The sequence below is a fragment of the Aphelocoma coerulescens genome, chromosome 2, assembly GCF_041296385.1.
Source record: "Aphelocoma coerulescens isolate FSJ_1873_10779 chromosome 2, UR_Acoe_1.0, whole genome shotgun sequence".
Lineage (NCBI taxonomy): Eukaryota > Metazoa > Chordata > Aves > Passeriformes > Corvidae > Aphelocoma > Aphelocoma coerulescens.
Genome location: NC_091015.1, coordinates 146,260,278 through 146,281,015, shown reverse-complemented (window position 1 = coordinate 146,281,015; position 20,738 = coordinate 146,260,278). Strand labels below are relative to the sequence as shown.

At 35.8% G+C, this 20,738-nt stretch overlaps 1 protein-coding gene across 9 annotated transcripts in view; it reads right to left on the bottom strand.

The window, feature by feature from the left end:
• Positions 1-20,738, bottom strand: part of VPS13B (vacuolar protein sorting 13 homolog B) — a 434,575-nt gene that overhangs the window by 74,805 nt on the left and 339,032 nt on the right. For 8 of the 9 annotated variants that reach the window (XM_069005219.1, XM_069005215.1, XM_069005221.1 and 5 more), the window contains 4 exons: positions 18,966-19,373; positions 6,944-7,143; positions 4,148-4,355; positions 3,618-3,802 (listed from right to left, as the gene is read on the bottom strand). In XM_069005219.1, coding sequence (XP_068861320.1) covers positions 3,618-3,802; positions 4,148-4,355; positions 6,944-7,143; positions 18,966-19,373 — 1,001 coding nt within the window. Of the gene's footprint in view, positions 1-3,617; positions 3,803-4,147; positions 4,356-6,943; positions 7,144-16,719; positions 16,886-18,965; positions 19,374-20,738 lie in introns of those variants that run through there. The other variant, XM_069005224.1, reaches the window with a different exon arrangement.

The following is a 20,738-nucleotide window of genomic DNA, read 5'->3' as shown; positions in this document are numbered from 1 at the left end:
ACACAACAAGACCATCACAGAGCAAACAGAAGACCTTTGTCCTGTAATGACGAGCTGGTTGCCTTGTAGAATATAGCTTAAAGTTACACCAGGAAACTGAGGCATGCCATACATCTTCACATGTGAATACTGGATGAGACAAATTTATAAACACCTGCACAGTTTTTATTATAGAAATTATCTGCACATGAGAGTGACCTAAATGTAGCAGTAATTAATTTTTTGCAGCAAGAACAGTAGGTTTTCTCTCTCTGGTTTTGTGTACATACCTTCTTTAAGCACAGAATAAAATAGGCTTTTGAAGTTGCTCATCCACATGTCTTTAACCACAAGACTTCCTCCTATGAGCAGTATACTTGGATAATTTAAGTTTCATCTGTTATGGCTGAGAAAGTCTCAGAGAGCGTCCCTTTTTTTGACTTATCAATATATCAATCTTCAATATTTTAAAAATAATGGCATTGCTACTTCATCTTGCTTTTTTACCTTTTGAATAAAATTTGTGACAATTTTCCAAGTCTGGACTTCCCTCTAGTCCTGAGGTGGGAATATTATTCTCATGTCAATACGATCCTACACCTTTGAAAGGTGTTTCCTCAAATACTAGTTACCTGAAATAATGGTAAATCACACAGAGCCAAAGGACATTTGCAGCATGTGAAAATGGGACAATAAGGGCTTAAAAATTAAAAGTGTTTGCGATGTCTATTAAACAGGAAGTACAACAAATTCAGATACTTTCAATCTCCCCAAAGAAATATATACTTCTTGCAATCAGATCTAGGATTCTCACTTCCTTCAAACAATTAGATCAAAGTTCTATTTCAAATTGCTAAAGAAAATGCCACATGCTATGCCATGGCAGAGACATCAGTTCTTCCTGTTCCCTCCACAAATAAAAGCAACAATGTTTGGACTGTAAAAACAAAGTATTAGAAACTTGACCAGTGAAACTGCTTACCTTTGCAACAACACAAGGGAAAGCACAAGAAAACAGCTCTTGGGGCAATCTAGAAATAGCAGCAAGGTAAGGTTCAACAGAAACAATATAGTTCATATAAACTTATAATCTGAAGCTGTTCTCTATCCTTTGGCTGTAGCACATAACATGCACCTTCAATATTTAGAAAAAATCTCTTTATGGTGAAGCTTTTGCAAGTTCCAGGAATTTGAAAAACAGCTATAAAAACAGAGACTTCTAAAACCTAGCCATGATTAAAACGTTATGCTAAAAGTTTAACAAAGACAGAAAGCTAGATGAAATGTCATAGCAACTTACTCAGAAAGAAAGAACATGCAACTGGAAAACTTTGAATCCAAGACAAACTACAGAAGTGCACCTTTGACTGTATCATTGTGAAGCAGAGGATTAAGGGAGACGGGTAACACAGCTGGTGACATTATGGGTCCTCCTTACATTTGAACATATACACAATCCCGGGAAAGTTTTAAAAATAAATTTTAATATAGCTTGCTATCATTATTGTCTTTATATTTAGACCCCTTTTTTTCAAAAAAACTGAAGTCCTTGGCTTGCAGATGTTTCTCTAATGTTTCATTTAAAGAACTGAATAAAATAAATGTTGCTTTATCATTTTTCTCTTTGTATTTCATGAGTTTTCCATATGCACTAAATCCACAGTATATTAATTAACATACATCTATACAGGGGGAAAAGTGGAGCTGATGAAAGGCCCCATGATTAACTTAAATTAGAATCTGAAGTTTGAGATGAGTATTTGGTAAATGTAATTTACCTAAAGAAATTAAAAATTGACTCTGTATTACTTATTCCACCCACATACCTCTGTTAGTTTATTAAAAAAATGCACACTGTCCATGTTTAAAATGGCTGTTCATCAGGTGTATGGCCATTTCTGGAAAATGTGATAAACCATCACCTTGGGCCAGGCAGCAATTACCACCATAATTAATGGCCCACAGCCAAAATGTGGATCTTCTTGCAGGCATTTCTGCACATGATGTGCCCAAGAGCAGAGTTTTTGACAAGATGTCCTCTAATTTGGCTGATATCCTTATATTTTCTCTTGTGGTAGAAATCTGAAGAATTACGTGAACCCCAATAGAAGCTGACAGAACCTGATCACTGGTAGCAGAGTGCTTCTCACTCTCCAAGGCAATCATAGTGATTCCATTATTTTCTTCTCTAGACCATCGTATGGAAGCACAAAGCAGAACGTTTGTGCTACTGAAAGTCCAGCTGTGTATACCCACTTGAAGAAGAACTGATATCCCCCTTGGACAGGGTCATATTATTACACAAGCACATACATAATGGTTCATGATGTCTGTTATCTATAATGGGAGTGTAATGTAATTATACCAAAAAATTGGTGTACTGTGCTCCAAAAATACCAGCCTGGAAGAAGGCAAAATGCCGGCTTTCATAGCAACCTCAAGACAGACTACAATAACACAATTTTGATCTTTGATTCAAACCTCATGCCAAGTGGAGCTGATTTTTTTCCATTTAATTTTAATTTTCATATAACTGAAAGGAGCTGACATTTGGCTGTCTAGAGGGCAAAGAAATTGGCAGGACACTTACATGATCTCACCAACAGTATGTGCACGGTAATAACATTATACCATTTATCTGAGGAAGATTATGCTACTTATTCATAACTCAAAGCATATTGGTGAATAATTAAATTTTAAAAGCAATTTTTAACATCCTAGCAATAATGAAATATAATTCAACAGTTTTGAACAAATAGGAAGAACTGGGAAATATTTATTTCCCTTGACTCACAACACTATTCTGATTAACAACCAGATGGAAATTAAAAAAAATAATGACAGGTCCAATTTGTAATACAAAAGGGAAACTGAGATTACCAGAATTAAAACTGAGCTAAAGTCAAAGTAAGTCTGGAGGGAATAAGTGAATTTATAAAGAATTACATTAGACAGGAGAAAATCTAATGACCTGATTGTATACGTTAGAAAGCAAAAATTCCAGCGCATTAAGGATCACTAATTTTGAGGTATGGTCTATTTTTGAGGCACAGAGACTGCAGCACTCAGTTCTCCTTAAAAGAGAAGTCCCACGATCTGACACAGTCAAATTGTACCGTCCACTTCAACCCTCTTGAAGCAAAATGAGAGAAAACAGACTCTTGGCCTCTACCTTGTGGATCTTACTAGAAGCAGCACAGCTATCTGCCATCACAGAAACAGGAGAGAATGGCCAGATTGGAGATTTTACTTCAATGATTCCACTAGATCTTGGAAATTTCAGACCAGGTTTTTCCTCTTGTTTCAGTTTCAAACCAAATGAAATCTTTAAGCAAAGACTGATGGATGAAACCATAAAAAGAGGAAATAAAAAAAGCATGCTCGCAAACTAGAACTGATAAACTTGGCTATAGCTTATTATGCAACATAAAAACTTTAGAGGTAAGTGGGTAAAATGTTTGTACAAGCAGTTTTGAAACTAAAGATGTGCTCAAGCTGTGGAATGTACCTCATATTGGTTTTATAGAGCTCCTGACATTTGTTTTGTGCTAGTTTTTAATAAATCTCAGTTTGAAAACTTTCACTTTACAGCAGTAATATTTTCATTTGTTACTGAAAGTAGAAAACTCATTACCCACCTGAAGAACATCTCCAAGGTCAGCAGTGCTAATATCTGGGTCTTCAGTGGTATTAAAAGGAACAGGATTAATTCTTACAAGCGTGAGCACTCTGGGTTCTGGATATCTCCACAGCATCATTCCTGGACTATCCTCAGTTTCATTGTAAAACACAACTTCATAGGCACTGGGCAGCTTTTGTGCTTCTGTCAAATGAAAGAAAGCTATAATCTGTTATACAATTTCTAGAAAGAAACATGCTGGTTTATGAAACCAAAGTGATTAAAAATAAATCCCTCAGGATCAAAAGGAGAGAAAATAAAAAAGCAATTTCCCTGACTTTTAAAACATTACAGCTTAATGGAAAGAAATCAAAAAAGTCTTTCAAAGTATTTTTTTTTTTAATTCTAGCAGATGTCAACTGCTTTTCCAAAAAATATAGTTATTCACTGTAAGAGGCAAGTAATGTCTAATAGGTTACTACTGTTTTTACTTTTTAATCTAGAAAAAAAAGAAAGAAAAAAAGAGAGCCAAAATTATATCCTTCTTACCTGCATCTTGTATATACTGGAATAGGCCTGTTCTCAGATCATCTGAGGTATGCTCAGTTTTTGAGGCCTGATTCCTTTCCGCAGAAAAACAAGTGGGGTATGTACGTTCAGGTATCAAGGTCTCTACACTGCCCTTTTTAGTCAGGTACTGCCACAGAAGCTCCTGGAGAAGAACTAAACAGTTCAAATGCTCTTGACCCCAGAAAACCTTTAAAAAGAAAAAAAAAAAAGAGAGAGAAAAGATGAAAAAATTACATACAAATATTCAGCCATTTTTGAAGGGAAAAACACCTCCCCAAAACATAAGGAACTTCATACAGATTTGAGTCTGCTCTACTTGGACCTTTATTGTTTGTAAGCATTCTTAATGTTAAAATAAAGAACAGAAGCAACAAAAAATCTTTACAAAACCATGTGTCAAATCTGTTCTTTTCATTATCTGAAGGAAAGCATTAATTCCTACCACTTGTGACGCTGCCTGGAAGACCACAGATCTTAAAAGTCATATTCAAGAACATAATGCTAGGACTGGTCACAGGTCTTCTCCATTTAAGATATGACAAAAACCCCTTACAGATACAAAGTTCAAATTCTTCAAAGAGCTTGTTGCTCCAGAACTGGAATTCTGGAATACATTTAAAACTAAGTGACACAGCAAAGAATATGACTCGAAAGACATATGAAAGATCATCTTAAGCACAAAATTGAAGCATATGAATTGCGTGTTCTGTAAGTCTTCCAAGTGAGGTCAAAAAGTTCAAAGTTTTTTTAAGTTTAAAACAGAAATACAGAAAAATATCTAATAAAATTGGGCATGCAAAGTCCAGAAGATTCACACACTTTGTAGCAAAATAAAAGGCAAGAAGACATTCCTTTCTCCCAGCTTTGACAAGTATTGCTGCTTTTTTCAAATCAAGCTCCTGTTTGAGAGAGCCTTATTAATGGGGACAAGTCCTTTAGATTCCATGTTCAGAAGCAGGCCTTGAAGCAACATGGAAGACAAGTAAGCAACTAGCAATTAATACAGAAATTAGACTTGGAACCAGTGTGGGATGAAATCAAAATCCCCAGACAGTAACTTAACATGGTAAGGGTGTGAGTAAAGTAAACAAGTCAGGTGTGCACATAAAGAGCAGCGCAAATTTTCCATGGTGGAATACCAATTCTAAAATGTGAAAAAACCCAAAAGATGCCTAAAGGGAGCATAGTAGAGCTGTCAAGAAGGCAGGTTTTCCTTGCCATGGATCTGCAAGTAAGCCCACAGAATAAACCAAGACCCTCTTGAAACACAGCCACAGCCAATCCTGAGCTAAACATTCCCAGGCTAAGCAGGTCATCCCCTGAATTTAGTACATCTCTGCTACGGTTTCTAGAGTACCTCTGGTCTCGGGGTCCCACACTTACTTTAGGACCTCCTCAAAGAAGCTCTCTGTCACCTTAAGCCAATCTCAGAGGCTCCAGTTCCCCACAGATAGAGGAGGGATGAACATTTTTTTCCCTCATACTTTCATTAATTTCATTTGTAGGCAGCTGGGAACTCCAGGGCATGGAACTCCTACTACAACATACAGCAATGAGGCATCGATTTTACATAAGCTCTCAAGGTTCTGCTGCAATACAAATTAACAGTGACAGATGAAGTCATGTTTAGAGCTGGTAAAATCATTAGCCATAAATAAATTAATTTGAAACAGAACTGCTAATGATTTTGTCAGCATTCTTAAATCTATTCTGCCAGACCAAACATTTTATTATCTTCTGCAAAAGCTAATTGTCCTTAATTATACTCTTAATAATAAATGGCTTTCTGAGATTTAAGATTTTTTTTTTTTTTGGTACTTGTCAAAACCCAAAATTGTTGGAAAAAAAATAAAATAAGCATTTCATTACTAACACATAGAGGTACTCAGCCAAGTACCTGTGAAAAACAAATAACAAAAGCAGCAAAGAAACAAACTGACTTTATTTATTCATTAAGATACATTTTTTCTAAATTGGTGTTATCTGATCAACCCTATCCCAGTGCTGTGGTTCTAAGAACTTCTAATGCCAGTTCTGGGATGAAACTTAATGACACAATTAAATGTCAAAATTTCCTTTTCGTGTTTTATACACTTGATTTATGTATTTATTTAAAAACATTTGGTATGTATAGATACTATAATAGAAATAATTAAAACAAGACATATCTTAAAGCCTACTTGTTTAAGCCCCACAGAATCTATTCTTCATTTCAAGAACTCCCATGTTTCCTGGATTGATTTCAAGTTGTGGGCACTTCCAAAAAGGAGAGGATAGCATGGAAAACTGAGCATTAATTGCTACAAATAATAGTTTGCAATTACTCCCCTGAGAAATTCGTGTAAGTTTAAAAAGAAAGGATATGTACTTCTTAAGGCTACCCCTAGGCATTACAGATACATAGGTCATGGACAGACAAACACACACCCATCAGAACAGGGCCCTAGATATTAAGTGTTAGTAATTTGATCCAGTAGTTTTAAGGAACACACACATACAGCTACAATACAGAGCTTAAGTAGTATTAAAAAAAACTAAAAAACCAAACTCAAAACACTGTACAAAATTTTTCAATCAACAGTTTACATGGAAGAGTAGATACTTATTTTATAAGGTAAAATAAAAACCACCCAAATAAACATGCAAAAACCCCCAACCTAACAGCCAGTTGTAGGATGCAAAGCTTTACAGGCTTTCATGCAATTTATTTACAAAAACGCAATCATCCAAAGCTAGTCCAGCTCAACAGCACAACCATAACCATCTTATACAGACCTGCAGCAGTCCTCCTCTCAAATCAATGTAGATTTTTGGAATAGATTGCTCTGGGCCAGGATCACCACTGTGCTTACACCACTTGGCTTCCACATTAACAGAGCAGCAAAAAGGGCCTATCAGAGATTTGGCTCTTTCTTTGAGACTTGTTTTAAGTAAGAAATCTTTTATGTCAAGGACTAAAGATGATCCATGGATTCCTAAAAAGAGAGAGAGAAATTTAATCCCACTGGCAGTTATTCTCCCAACATTTATGTGCTTATTTCCTGAATTCACTTTACCATGAGCCTGGGAATCCCTGCCTGCCAGCCATCACTCACACAAGTAGTCCCACTGACTTTCATGGAAATACTTGTGAGGACAATCACTCTCCTCTCCAAGCAAGGGCATCACAGTTGGGCAACAAGATTTGTAATTTTTTAAAAAATTTCCTGGTTTTTACTTAGCTTGCTCTTCCCACACTATCAGCCAGGCTTTATACCATGTTGCAGTTACAGAGCAGGTATGTCTCATTCACATTCCTTACAAAGAACTACTTGCCAAAACATTATGACTTTTTGCATTGTATTTTAAGGTTTATAAGAAGAGACATTTTTCATTAAACTATAGTATTTTTTTTTCAAAAAAGTCTATTAAGAACAAGAACAGCTGCTTCAATTGATTATATTTCAAACTGACAGGAAATAGCTATTTTGAACAGTTCCCTCTGCTTTTGTCCAGGTTAATTACTATAACATAGCACCTTGCTAGACTTAGGAGTGCTTAGCAGAAGAAGAAGAAGGGTACTGTTTCAATTCAAATAACTCAAAACAAATGCTTATCTCAAAATATATAATGTACATTTCCTGAGAAAAGAGTTTAAAGTTTTCATATCGTAACCTTTTGTACTTTACATAGCTTCATAAAACCTAAAAATGATAATGGCAGATTACATTTATGACAGAACTTACATACTCTCATTAAAGACACAAACATTTTGAAGACAGAAACATCACCTAGAAATATCCCAGCTCTTGTTAATTTAACTGACTGCAAATCACTGTTTAATAAAATAAGCCATACCTAATATCTCTATTTCTTTAGTATATTTACAGGGAAAGTACTACATCTGAGGTTGGCTTAACTTTTATCTCCTTTGGTGCTAATACTTAGACTCACCCTGAATACTGGATGTCACCATACTTTATAATGCTCACAGCTTATTTTTCTAATTAAAAATAGAAATTTACAAAAGGCAAAAAAATTAAAAAAACACCTAAGGCTTATACACAGGTGTTTCAAGGTACAGTTTCATTTAATATTTTTATAACTTTGCTGGTTGAAAAATCCCCCCAAAATACAACTCACTGTTTTGAATACATGCAGTAAAACTTCTCCTATGAACCTCTCCTAGTATACAGGGAAGAAGTCTGTCTGCATCCTGGGGGTTACGATTTCATAATACTAAAACTATTTTTTGGAATGGAAGGAAATTCTTGGATTTTTTTTTTAAACCAGCAACCACTAGGAAGGTGGTCCAGCAGTCCCCATAGTAATAACGACAATGAATTGTGTCCAGCCTGAGTAGGAACCACAAACCTAAACCATCTCTCCCTTGAGCAGCTGGAGTTTAGTAAGAACCATCAAGGGCTCGAACAAACCATTGTCCCATGCCAATCAACAGGACTGTTGTCACTGACTGGGAAAGGAGTTCTAGCTTTGGGGTTTTTTATTTAGGCTGGCTTCTGAAATCCTGCATCTGCTCTCATGGGCAACAGGCTTATGGGACAGAAATTGGTCAAGGTGGGTTGTGACACTGAATTTCAGTGACAATCAAGAAAACTAGCATCAAAGAGGCACTACAATATTTGGAAATTAATTTTTTTTCATATTTTATACGGAATTTTGATTTGACAGAGAAGAAACTCTTGGTAACTATTGCACAATTCTTCAATATAGAGAAATGTTCTTCCTATAGTTTTATTAGAATATGTGCCAAGTTGCAGAAATAACAAAAGGGGAAAAGGAATGCCAGAATGCAAGTGGTTTTATTTATGTTTTCTTTCACTGGGATTACACTTGGAAGGATTATGCTTTGCAGTCTCTTTGTGTTGTCATCTCAGCTCCACAAAGTACAAAGAAAACACAATATCCAACAGCTTAGAAGCAGAACTGAGCATTCAGCACATAATACTGCTTGTTCAAAATCAGCAGTGCCTTTCTCAAATGCTAAGCAAACAATGAGAAATGAAGAAACAATTAAGAATAAGGAAGTGTTGGTTAGCTTTCAATACATGAAATATTACAAGACACATCCATGGATTGTGTCCTACAAATACCAGGAAAAGCTCAGGAACTCAGTAAGAAATTTTTATTTTTGTTGCTGTGACCCAGATTGCTCTTGTGTCGACAAGAATCACATCCTTGTCCCTTCTAGCAGTTGTATCTGCATGTCCTTTCAGGGATGAAGTGATTCAGTATAAAAACCACTGTTCACTGTCCAAAAAATATAACGGAGAGAGTATTTAGACAAACTTGCATGAAGTGATGTTTTGAGGAAGCTTAAAGAAAACAAATGAAGAGCAAGTATGCACAAACCTTAAAAAGCAATAGTAAATAAAGAGATCTCTGTGTCTGAGAGAAGTTTCAATAGGGTACTATTTCTATGGAAATCATAAAAGCGTATGTTCAGCCAGTGAAGTGCTTTCCCATGACTAAAACAATCACCTCAGAAAAGTAAAGATGCAAAATAATTTTCCCCTGTTTTTGCCTTCCCACACACTATTCTCAGTCAGTCCTTCAATGCATCTCTCACAAACCTCTATTGTAGAAGTCCACCTTCAGTTTAAATAGATTAAATCAAAGTCTCCATTTGAAGTGAACTTGAGATGGCAGCACACAGAAGCAAATATATCTTCATAAATGATTGCTGTGACATGTAGAAGTTAACTTGTGCTGTTTGGATTTTGGCTCATGGACACCAATGCACTTTTCAGTACGTGCAATAATTTACTTTTAAGGAACAAATAGTTTCATGACTTTTAAAATACTCCTCCAAGAGACTAATAAATACAAAGCAGTTGCTTTGGACAGTGTTTAAAAAATGCTGCCAGCCCTCCCCTGTCAGACTCCAGCCAGAAACACAAAAGCACCACAAAATGCATCTACGCTAATGGAGCAAAAGAGAACTTAGACCAGGCTTCTGTGTGCTATTGGAAGGACTACCTTTATGATGATGTATGTTCAAAAGGAATATCTAAGTATTTTTATATGGTTGGAAATAGTGTCAGAGGGTTTGAAAAATAGCTAGCAGTTGCTTGTCATGTTCAAGAAATTAATTTGCTCCAAAATTAAAGGTGGAATTCAGTACAACAGAACAGTGAAAAAATTTTACTTAAAGACATTTACTTTGATATTCTAACATCTTTTTTTCCTAACATTAAGTACCTACTTGATTTATGCTAAGATTTACAAAGACATCTCACAGAATCTGAGTACCCTAATGCAGTTTTACATATAGTTAGATTAGGGTTTATATATAATTATAGCAGAGTTGCATTAGCCTTTGTCAAAAATAGGCGGCTCCATCCTTGTTAAACTGCTGTGTGCACAAACCCATGTGTGTGAATAGAAAAAGAAAGAGCTGGGCCATTTTAATAGATGCAGCAAATATATGAAAACAATCTTTGCCTTACAATAATGATCACTTAGAGCTTAAGCAATACAGGTGTTAAGAAAGTGTTCTGTTTATTTTTCCTGGTTAACAAAGCAAAAGACAATGTTTTGGCATAAACTATGGACTTTCTGTTTTCAAAAACATTTCAATGATGATATTTCAATCAACTCCAAATGAAATTAGTAGAAATGTAGAGGGAGCTTTTTTCCTCCTATTATTCCCTGTGCATTTGCTCTTCCTTAGCTGCAAATGCTGTTTGGTTCACTGTACTGCCACCTAATGCAACATAGAGCATGATTTTAATTGGCAAGCTTCAAAAGGGGACAAGAGAATTAAGAAAAAGAAAACACATGTATTTTAATAAAGGTAGCAAATGGCACTGAACTGGCTCTTTTGAAAAGCTAGTAGCTTTACTACAAACAATAGCACTATGAAGAGAATTGCTTTTCTGCATGTGGGGCAGCTCAGAAGCAAAAGTGTGTTCCAGAGCACAGATCCAGCTGTGCTGGTTCAGAGGCATATGAACAATGTGGTCTCACTGAGAGCAGCAGCCTGTCGACTGTATTCGCACCCAAGGGATCGTGGTTCCCTCCGAAGGAAGAAGTCCAGGCTCTCCCAGGGGTCCTCCATGCCTGGGTGGCAGATATACAATCTGGCTGCTGAAGGTTAATTAGCAAGTGGCTTTCTTTAGTGCCTTCTACTAAAATAGTCTGTGATATTTGCTTCCAAACATTCACTTTTCATATCTGTAACTTCAGTAGCTATTTTCAGATTGTCAGTGACATCAAGACAGGTATGAAAAAGCAAATGTGCCATTATATCTAATATATTGATACAACTATCTACATAATTTTTTCCTCTTAAGAAAATTGTATATACATCACATACTGAGTAGTTATACTACAGTTACAATGCTCTGTTGACAAGTATCCTTGACAAACCATCTTCTGAGAAGAAAGGGTAACAAAGCTAAGAAAATAATTACAGGGGAAATACTGCAGTTAATTTAAGGGCCAGCCAATTTATTCAAGTCTGGAAACAGCAGTAGCAAACAAATGGTGAGGCATAGTAAAGAACAATTTTCCAGGAGAGATTTAGTTAACAATCCACTGACCGCACTGGATTTCTCATTAGCATTGAGCTGAATCTTATGATAGTTCATTCTCCCCATGAGAACAATACTTACACGTTACCAATTAGCTATTCTTTAGTGAAAGAGAGTTTTTCAGCATTACATTGGGACACATATGGGCTCTGTAAAAACATGAGATGTGTAACACACGGTAAACAGAAAGTAATGATCTTAAGCAGGCCAAACCCTTGAATTCATCACTAATAAATGTCCCCATGCATTCAGCGGTACTGGCTGCTGGGAGCCTGTTTTCTACAAGTACTTCAAACACTAAAATCCAGGAACATTTATTATTTTAATCCATTACAGGCAGTGCTTGATTTAACTTTATTGGTTGTGGTGGTGGTAGTAGTTATAGTGGGGGTAAAGCTATGTTCTTTTACACATCATTTCAAAAGGGCTTAATTATATTTTATAGCTCAGGCCAGGAATCCTGCTTGTTTTGTGTCTAACAAGGTTCAAATGGAGTTCAGGTCAGTGATGAATCAGAAGAGAAGTCAAAGATGGTTATCTATTTGAAATGAGCTCATCTCCCTTAAAGAATAACTGGGCAGGTACATCATGCTCTTTACACTACTGCATACTAAATAACTGAAAAATCTCAATTCACTTGGTGATTTAGTAATTTTGGATTTTGTGATGCCTGATCAGAGAGGGCATATTGAAGTTTAGATCCAAAAGGATTTTAATTACTGGTCCAGGCTGTCTTTGGAGTACAGTAATTTAGAATATATTTGTAAAGTTCGATATTGCCTTATGTTATTCCAATTAAGTGGAGAAAAATGCATAATATAAACCAACAAAAATAGTGTTCATTTTGCATCTGTGAGTCCAGCTGTCAAAAGTGAGTGCTATATTGATATGAGTAGTACTTGGTTCTTTTATCATAAACATTTTATTTTTAGAAATCAGCAGGTTTCAGAAAAGCAGCTAAACATTCTTACTCAAGTTCTACAGATGGGCATGGAGATGTGCTTCAATTTACAAAAAGATCTATGGATTTTCACATCTTAATTTTAGGTGGCTGGTTGAAAACTTTGGTTTATTTTCAGGAGATAGCTGGTACCTACAAATCTCACTGATCTTTGAAATTGTAGATACTTAGCACAACTGAAAAATCAGACACTGAATGGTGCACAGCAAATGAAGATTTACAAAATAGGGGATGCCACTCAAAATGTAGCCCAATAAAATCACCACAAAGTTGATTTAGAGTTACAGCTTTGATGTCTTGCTCCTTTGGGTTTACACTTGATCCAGTGGATTTCAACTGCTTTAGTAAAATAAATTGTCCATGAACTAGAGGGTAACTTTTCTTTATAAATAAACCATTCTGAAGATAGTGCCTGGCAGCAGCTGAGCTCTATTTGGGCCTCTATAACCCGGCCAATTATACTTGTGGAAGTCCAAGGCTTGACAGATAAACCTGGGCCACACAAACCAGAAAGATTTCCCTCTACTCTTGGGATGTGGCTCCTGAGGATCAAGGACAGTCCAAGTCCAGGCTTATTCCAGTCTTCTCCCTTCCATTCTTCCTCCTTTGTATACTTCTCTGTACTCTCATTTGTGCCAGCATGGTCATTAAAGTGTACCTCTCCAGTGAGCCAGCTGAAGGAGTCAATCTTGTGGCAAACTTTTCTTTATTGTTGGGTTAGTTTTCAGAGAAGTGAGTTCCCTCACTCAACCAATGATCAGCTGAGTAACTGAGCTACCACAAGGCAGCGTGTAGAAACGTGTGGCTAGCGTAACCTGAATTTCCTACAAAATTGCACCTTTCTTCTGGGCAGTAAGCTAGTGATTTCATCCCAAAAAAATATTCTTGACATACAAAAAGAAGAAATACGTCAGTATATCAACAATTCAAACAGCTTAAGGAACTGGTCCCTAAGACTAGAAATAATGTCTAACCTCTGTGTTCTGTATCTCACACTGAAAAATGAAGATTGAACTGGAAGAACATCACAGAAAGCATAAAATGTATAAAGAAAACATTCAGATTTAACTGTTATATCTATTTTCTCATGAATTTAAACAATCTATAAAATTGACCTCCATGTAAATACTGTATCACCTACTACTGCCACATACAGCACTGGGATCCCATTATCAAAACAAATTCCAATCTCAAAAAATAGGTAATCAATTTCACAGTAAAAACTCAAGAGATTAAAAACCCTACCATATTTGTTCTGAAGAAAATTTCATCTGCAATACTTTTAAAGCTGAGTTACTCAAACTGCAAATGCAGTTCTACAAAATTAGCGCACACTATCTTGAATAAACAACCTACAATGAACTTTTTATTCTTTTTCTTTACTCCACTCTCTCAAGTTAACCTGCTAGTTCATCAGTAGCAATTCTGAACCCTATTACAAAGTATCAGTAGGGAATCTGACCAGGATTAATAGTGGTACTCAGTCCTGGGATTAGATGGTGTCTTGTTTCATGGATTTTAGGCCATCTGTTCTTCCCTACTACGTTATATTCCTGCAGAACTATAAACGCACCTCCACCTCAGGGACTATAGAAAGGAATTAGAATTCTTCTGCTTTTCATTATCACAAGATTCAGTAACTCATTTCATTGTCAGGATAATCCCCTTTTACTCTTTCTTTTGCGCTTGCAGGATATGCCAAAATGACAAATAAAATCCCAGATGTTAGAGACCTGATGAGGTCTCCACCTTTCCTTGAGTGTTGTGTTTAAGCTACTTGGGACACAGTGTCAAATCTGACAGGACCCTGATGCCCACACCCAATATTCATTAAGGTTTGTTAGTGATTTGTATAGCTGTCTACAAGCTGCACTTCCACCTCAGTCCTCAGTGGCCATTTAAATATTTAGTTTGTCCTCTGGCTTTTACTGACAGAGAATTAATTTCCTATTGTTCAAGTGTTGGAAAGAGTTTATATTTCTTTCTAAAAGTAACAAACGCCTTCTGGGTGTTGTAAATGGCTTGTTACTGCTGCATATTATTTTAGGTAGTCATATCTAATTTAAAGTTTTATTTCTCCATGGGATAGCTTGCATATCTGCAGCATACAAAGGCTATGACAACGCCTTAGCAGAGTTTTCTCGAGGGAGTTAGTTAACTCCAAAACGAAGTTTGGTCTTTGCTCTATACCAATTCATATCTGCATTTAATTTCTAATAGTTCTGTAAAGTATCTCAAGTATGTAATTATTTTCAGGTTTAGTAAAAATACTTGCAATTATCATAGGCTCAACTAGTGTTTATTTTTTCCCCTTTATTTATATGCTAAAGTAATCATCTCTACATATGGGACAAAGGACTGGGGAATTCTGTGTATGATCTTTGGAATATTTTATGTCTGTAACTCTCTCAGTTCAGATGCGGAACAGCAAGACTTCCCTCCCATGTTCAGCCAGAGTAAAATAAGGCTCCACTGAGAGGTTACAGGCTTCTCGCTGTCTTTCACTTTGTGGAAAGAATGGTCCTCAACTTCTCTTGCTTTATCTGCTCTTTTGGCAGGTAGGTAGTGCTAATTTCAACAACAAACCTAAACTAACTGAAAGCCATATGTTTAAAATTGCATTCTATTTTCTAGTATTTCTTGCTAAAACTTATTTTAGTTCTAATACAATGTGAGAGAGTTAAGGAGTCACACACCTCAAGCACAGTACCAAGTGATCTCAGATCTGACTAGGTACATGGGACTAGAGCTCTAAGCATTTTACAGAAGATGCCACATACTTCACAGGACAAAAATCACTGAACCAGTATAAAAACAGTTCTTGGAGTTGGGGTTTTCATCAATAGTACGAACAAGCTGCCAAATTAAGTGTTTGGTATTTAGTTGTATAAAATGGGTACAAGTTTTAACTTGTAACTCCAAGCCACAAAATATAAAATGAACATCAGTATGACAAAGTTCTACCCTTAAGGGCATCAGGAAAACGATAATGGTAACCTCTTTTAAAGTAGTTTTTTTTTTAAAGAGGGTTTTTGTGTTATTATTTTTTGTTTTGTGCCAGTACACAGCAACACAGTCTACAACAGTATTACCTTACTAAAACCAAAATACTCAGTATTTAACCATGAGTACAGAGAGGAACATAAGTATTCTAACAGAAATAGTAACCATGTTATTACAAGTAACTGTTGTACTCAAACCTGAAAAATGTCCAAAAAATGAAGTCCCTTGACACACTAAAGGTTTGGGGTTGAACAACAGCGCAGCAGATATATAGAGATAGAGTGGTTTTAGTTTGATCCAACTGCAATATGAGTGTTCAACACTTACAATTTATTTTTTTGGAATGAAATCATTCAACTAATTAGCCCCTCTGTTTTTCAGAAGCTAAAACTTTTTAGTTTTGTAAGAAATTAAGAAGAAAAAAGAAACCAGAATGCCTGTAGTTTCCATGATTAAACCAGTAAAGTCTAGAGGGAAAACTGATAATTAAAAAAAAAAGCTGGATAGCAAGCTTTTTTCTTAATTTCAGCTGAAAAGAAATGAAAGCAATACACAAGGTCATGCACTTTTATTTTCCCCCTGTAAGGGAGGAAAAATGCCGACAATAAATATTCTTGCAAGGTTTTTTTTGTTCAGTAATTCCTAGCAAATAGGATTCCTTACAAAACAACTTCATCTCCTGCATTAAAACTCATCTGGAAAAGGAGCCGTTTACACTGTTTATAAAACACTGCCACATAAAACGTGTAAAAAACCATATTTCACTAAAAATAGCTTGCGTAAGTAAGGGATTAGAGTAGTTTCTACTGCTATAATTGTTCCTTTGTAGTTTTTTCCATGATGTTTTTGAACAGTGTTTTTAACTATGTTTATTAAAGTCAGCACATCAAAAAGGATCAAAGAGCAAGCTAGTGAGAACCAAAGAAACCCCAAGCGTATTGTGTTGTCTCACTGGGGAGTTATGCAGATTCAAGTAAACAAGTGCAAATTGTTGAGGTTTTAATGAAAATTTTCTACAATTATTGTATCTGAAGTCATTCTATATAATAACATCTGTACAGCAGATGGCCATACTGTACAAAAGGCAAGCAGTGCTCCTTTTTCTTCCTCCGTTTTAACAGTACATCTGAGATGACTACTTTTGTCATTGCGCTTAGCTTGGTTCAGCAAATAATTCGTAAAATGCAGCTGCTGCAGATGGTCACAATAGTTATTTGACTGTAAAATCAAAGACACAGTGAAGTATTCACATATTAGCTTCATTCTATTAAAAAAACTCTGACATTAACCCTGTTCAGCTCAAAAGGTGTATCTATAAAACCTTTTATAAAAAGAACAGTAGTGAAGAACTGAGATATTTAAATGCTCCTTCCTCTCAAGACACAGCTACAAACTTTTACAAATTGAGTTAGCTTGCATAATTACGTTGTAATAATAAAACAACTCTAGTTAGCAACTGTGGTATTCTTCTAAAGGATTTTAACACAAGATACCATTTCCCCCACACTAAGTATTTTATCTTCTCTCCTGAAGTTCTAATTTCCACTTTGGTTTCTATCAGCACTTTAAATTCAGATTAAAAACTGTAAAAAAAAATCCAAGCAATTTCTTAAATGTTTTTTTGACAATTTCAGTCAGTTTCGTGGAAGTGTGTCTTTTGCTCTTATTAAAACTTAATTTATTGCACCATCACAACAGTATGCAAAACCTCATGCAGATGTATTTTTCTTTTTATAAAGTAGAGATAAAGCATTTTTAACTGGAAAAAAAGTGAAAATTGTCTGTTGATGTCTATTAATTGTCTGGTTATGAAAGTTCTTTACATAGAATAACTAATGTCCATTTTCATTAGATTTGACATCAGTATTGCTTTATTTCACAATGCCTGCCAGACTGTGACCATACTGAAGATTCATGTATGGCTTACAGCACGTAAAATAAAGATTGATTTCCTCAGACTGACAGAAGAATTAAGAAACAGAACTTGTAGCTGAAAATGTTTCTGAGGCTTAACATGCAAGGCAAGGTACGTCCTCCTTCTGGGAGGATGAAAACTCCAGGGTTAAGTGAAATACAGCGTGAGTTTGCCAAATTGCTTTATAGAACAGTGATGGAGTGGCCCGGCTTTGACATACCGAAGCATGATGTGGACACCATAATGTACCATGGGACAGATAACGCATAAACGATACAGGCGAAACAATGGAAGGGAAGAGGATTATTACACAGAAACAAAACTAAAACTACTTGAAGCACATTATAAAGGCTTTTACTCAGTTGCAGTGCCTTCTATGCTAGAATTGTGATCCGACTGGAAAAGCGTGGGAACACAGGCACTGCTCCTGCCTGCACTGCTGTTTATTAATGGATAAATCAAAAGTTTCAGGCCCCGGCACCTTCACGGGTTTTCATGTCCTATGAACCTTAAATTTTTCATTTTTAACTTTTAAAACAATAAAGAAGAACTGAAACTTGATGGCCTGAGGAAAAAATATTTCTAATGAAAAAGAAATAAATCACCACCTCACTTGGCCAACAACTTGTTCCTCTCAGCTACAGACCATTTTACCTCACAAGCTACTCTGCCAACTACCTACATCTGGCTCTTCTCCACACTATGGAAATATGCCATTTTATTAATTTTATTGAAATACTAATAAAACAATTTACAATGACACTCAAAATATCTTCATTTTAAATGAGTCTCTGGTATCTGGTTAATTGTACCCGAGGTGTAACGTTTCCTTGCAGTGCTTCATTTGAGGCCAGAGTGCCTGTTTTCCCTGTGTGACTCTCAGGTGTGCAGAGGAAACATGTAAAAATTGAAAACTTCATAAATCTGGAGGAGAATAACAGTATGACCCAATATTTACATAGTAGCACCTGTCAGGGCTCTGAACAATTATTTTTACATTTTTTAAAGACAGAAACAAAGGTCCTAACAAGAAAATCCAGTTATAGAGTGAAAACTGTCAAAATTTTGCCCTTTGAATTATGTGCTAAATTATTGGAATACCAGAGGAGAGGTTCTCATAACCACTATTTCAGCCAGAATTCCATCAATAAATTAGTAATTACAAGCTGGGGGATATTAACGACAAAATTAATCATTCTTGGGTGCTGCCTCACTGAAAGGAAAACTCAGGTAATAGAGTCTATCAGGGATTTGCTATTTTCTATTGTGGATTTATGATGTTGGCTAGAGCAGTTCCCTGCAATGCCCCACACTTTGAAATGGTCATTAGACCACCACTTAGACAAACCAGTAGCACTTCCAACTTTAAAAAAAGCCTCTTACCTGCAGTTTTATGTCCACTTTTAATATTCAGGCTTCCACTGAGGTTTGAGAAAGAGACTAACAAACAAGGTTTGCTGGGATGTGGGATGGTTTCCATCAAAACAACCATTTGAACGGTGTGAATGGAAATTTTCTGGAAGCAGGAAAGGGCTTGCCACAAGTTTTCTTGCACTGAAGCCTTTTGCACAGTGTTGGTGTGCACTGCAGGTAGCAAGTCCTTTGTACTGGGGTGTCTGGATATAAAAGTGACATCCTCATCTGGAATAATGCCGGCTGATGGAGCAGCCTCCTTCCTGGGTACATCGTCATTTGCGGTTATGATTTTCTTCAAGAACTGGTTTAACTGGTCAAGTCTGGCAAAACTGAGATTTGCTTTCAACGGTTTTGATATGTCCACATTTATGTCAGCTGTAGGGGAGAATTGGAGAAAGAAATATGATAAGCTGTAGTGCAATTATTCAAGCTGTGTGCAAATATTAGGCATTGAGTGGAAATAACTTTTCCATAATATTTCCACCATGTTTCATTAAAAGGACCAAATCAATGTTAAAACATAACAAAACAATATTTTTAGCAATAAATCTGAATTAAAATATAATGAAAAATACTATAAGCAACTTTCACTATATACAGTTTTAAAGGAAAAAACGTGGCACAATGTGGATCTTAATCTCCTTGTTTCTTCCCAGGGATCACCATAGCTATCCGAAAGACACACACTTTATTTGAGTGTGTAGGAGGGTACATACATTACTTCTTTTGTGTCAGAATAAAAATATACTTCACATTCTCTTGAGTTTTATATCCAGAAGAACTACTTGACTAAACTCCAAAGCCAACAGCGAACATTTTCAACACATTTAAATGAGTGAATAACATGTGTATTCTGTTGTTCCCTACACAGCTCATATGCAGCAGTCTTCAATGCATTTTCAAGATGAAATGTGAAATAAAGAGCAAATACAAACACTGAGGTATGTTTAGATTTCTTCATTTTCCAGAGAGATTGAAATAATTTATTGTTTTTAAATTTTTTAAAAAATCATTATTACTTTAAAAATGTTTTCATCTCCTTACCAAAAAGGATTTTGGTATTTCTCAGACTACTAAAAGACTCACAGAATTTTTAGGAATCACAATTAATATGAACAACATTGTTAATAGCGATATCTTAGTAACTGAAATGTAGGAATTACCAAAAATTATTTCACAGATAGGAAGCAGGACTTCATGAAGGCTGAAACTTATTTCTGTGCTGCAGTATCAGTACATAACAATTCCTTACAGAAATCCAGCTTTTAACTGAGTTTTTAGGATTTTTCATTTCAAATTCTGTTTTTAACCAGTAATGAGACAGCTATTCTGGTTAGGGGGAAAAGTGCTTTTCCCTTTGTTTGATTGCCACTGCTCCAACCCCATGAACCAATAGTAATTAAAATTCTGTGCATATATCTAAACTAGATTAAATGTTCAAACAGCACTACTTAGTTTTGAATTTCACTATAAATATATACAGGAAACACTGTCTGTTGAAGGTTTTACACAGATTAATGAATATTTCATCGAAGTTTCAAGTTGTCCAGGATCACATCTTACTCTTAACATTGATGCAAACTAATGAGCTTGATTCTCCCATTCTTTAGGTAATTTTTTAGACCAACGGTAAAGGGCTGCAGGGGCAGAGTTTCAGAGCTGCTTTTAAGCACAGGTTTATAATGACTTCAGAGACTCACAGGCACATGACAAAGTACTTTTCTGATCCCCTCGCCCCAA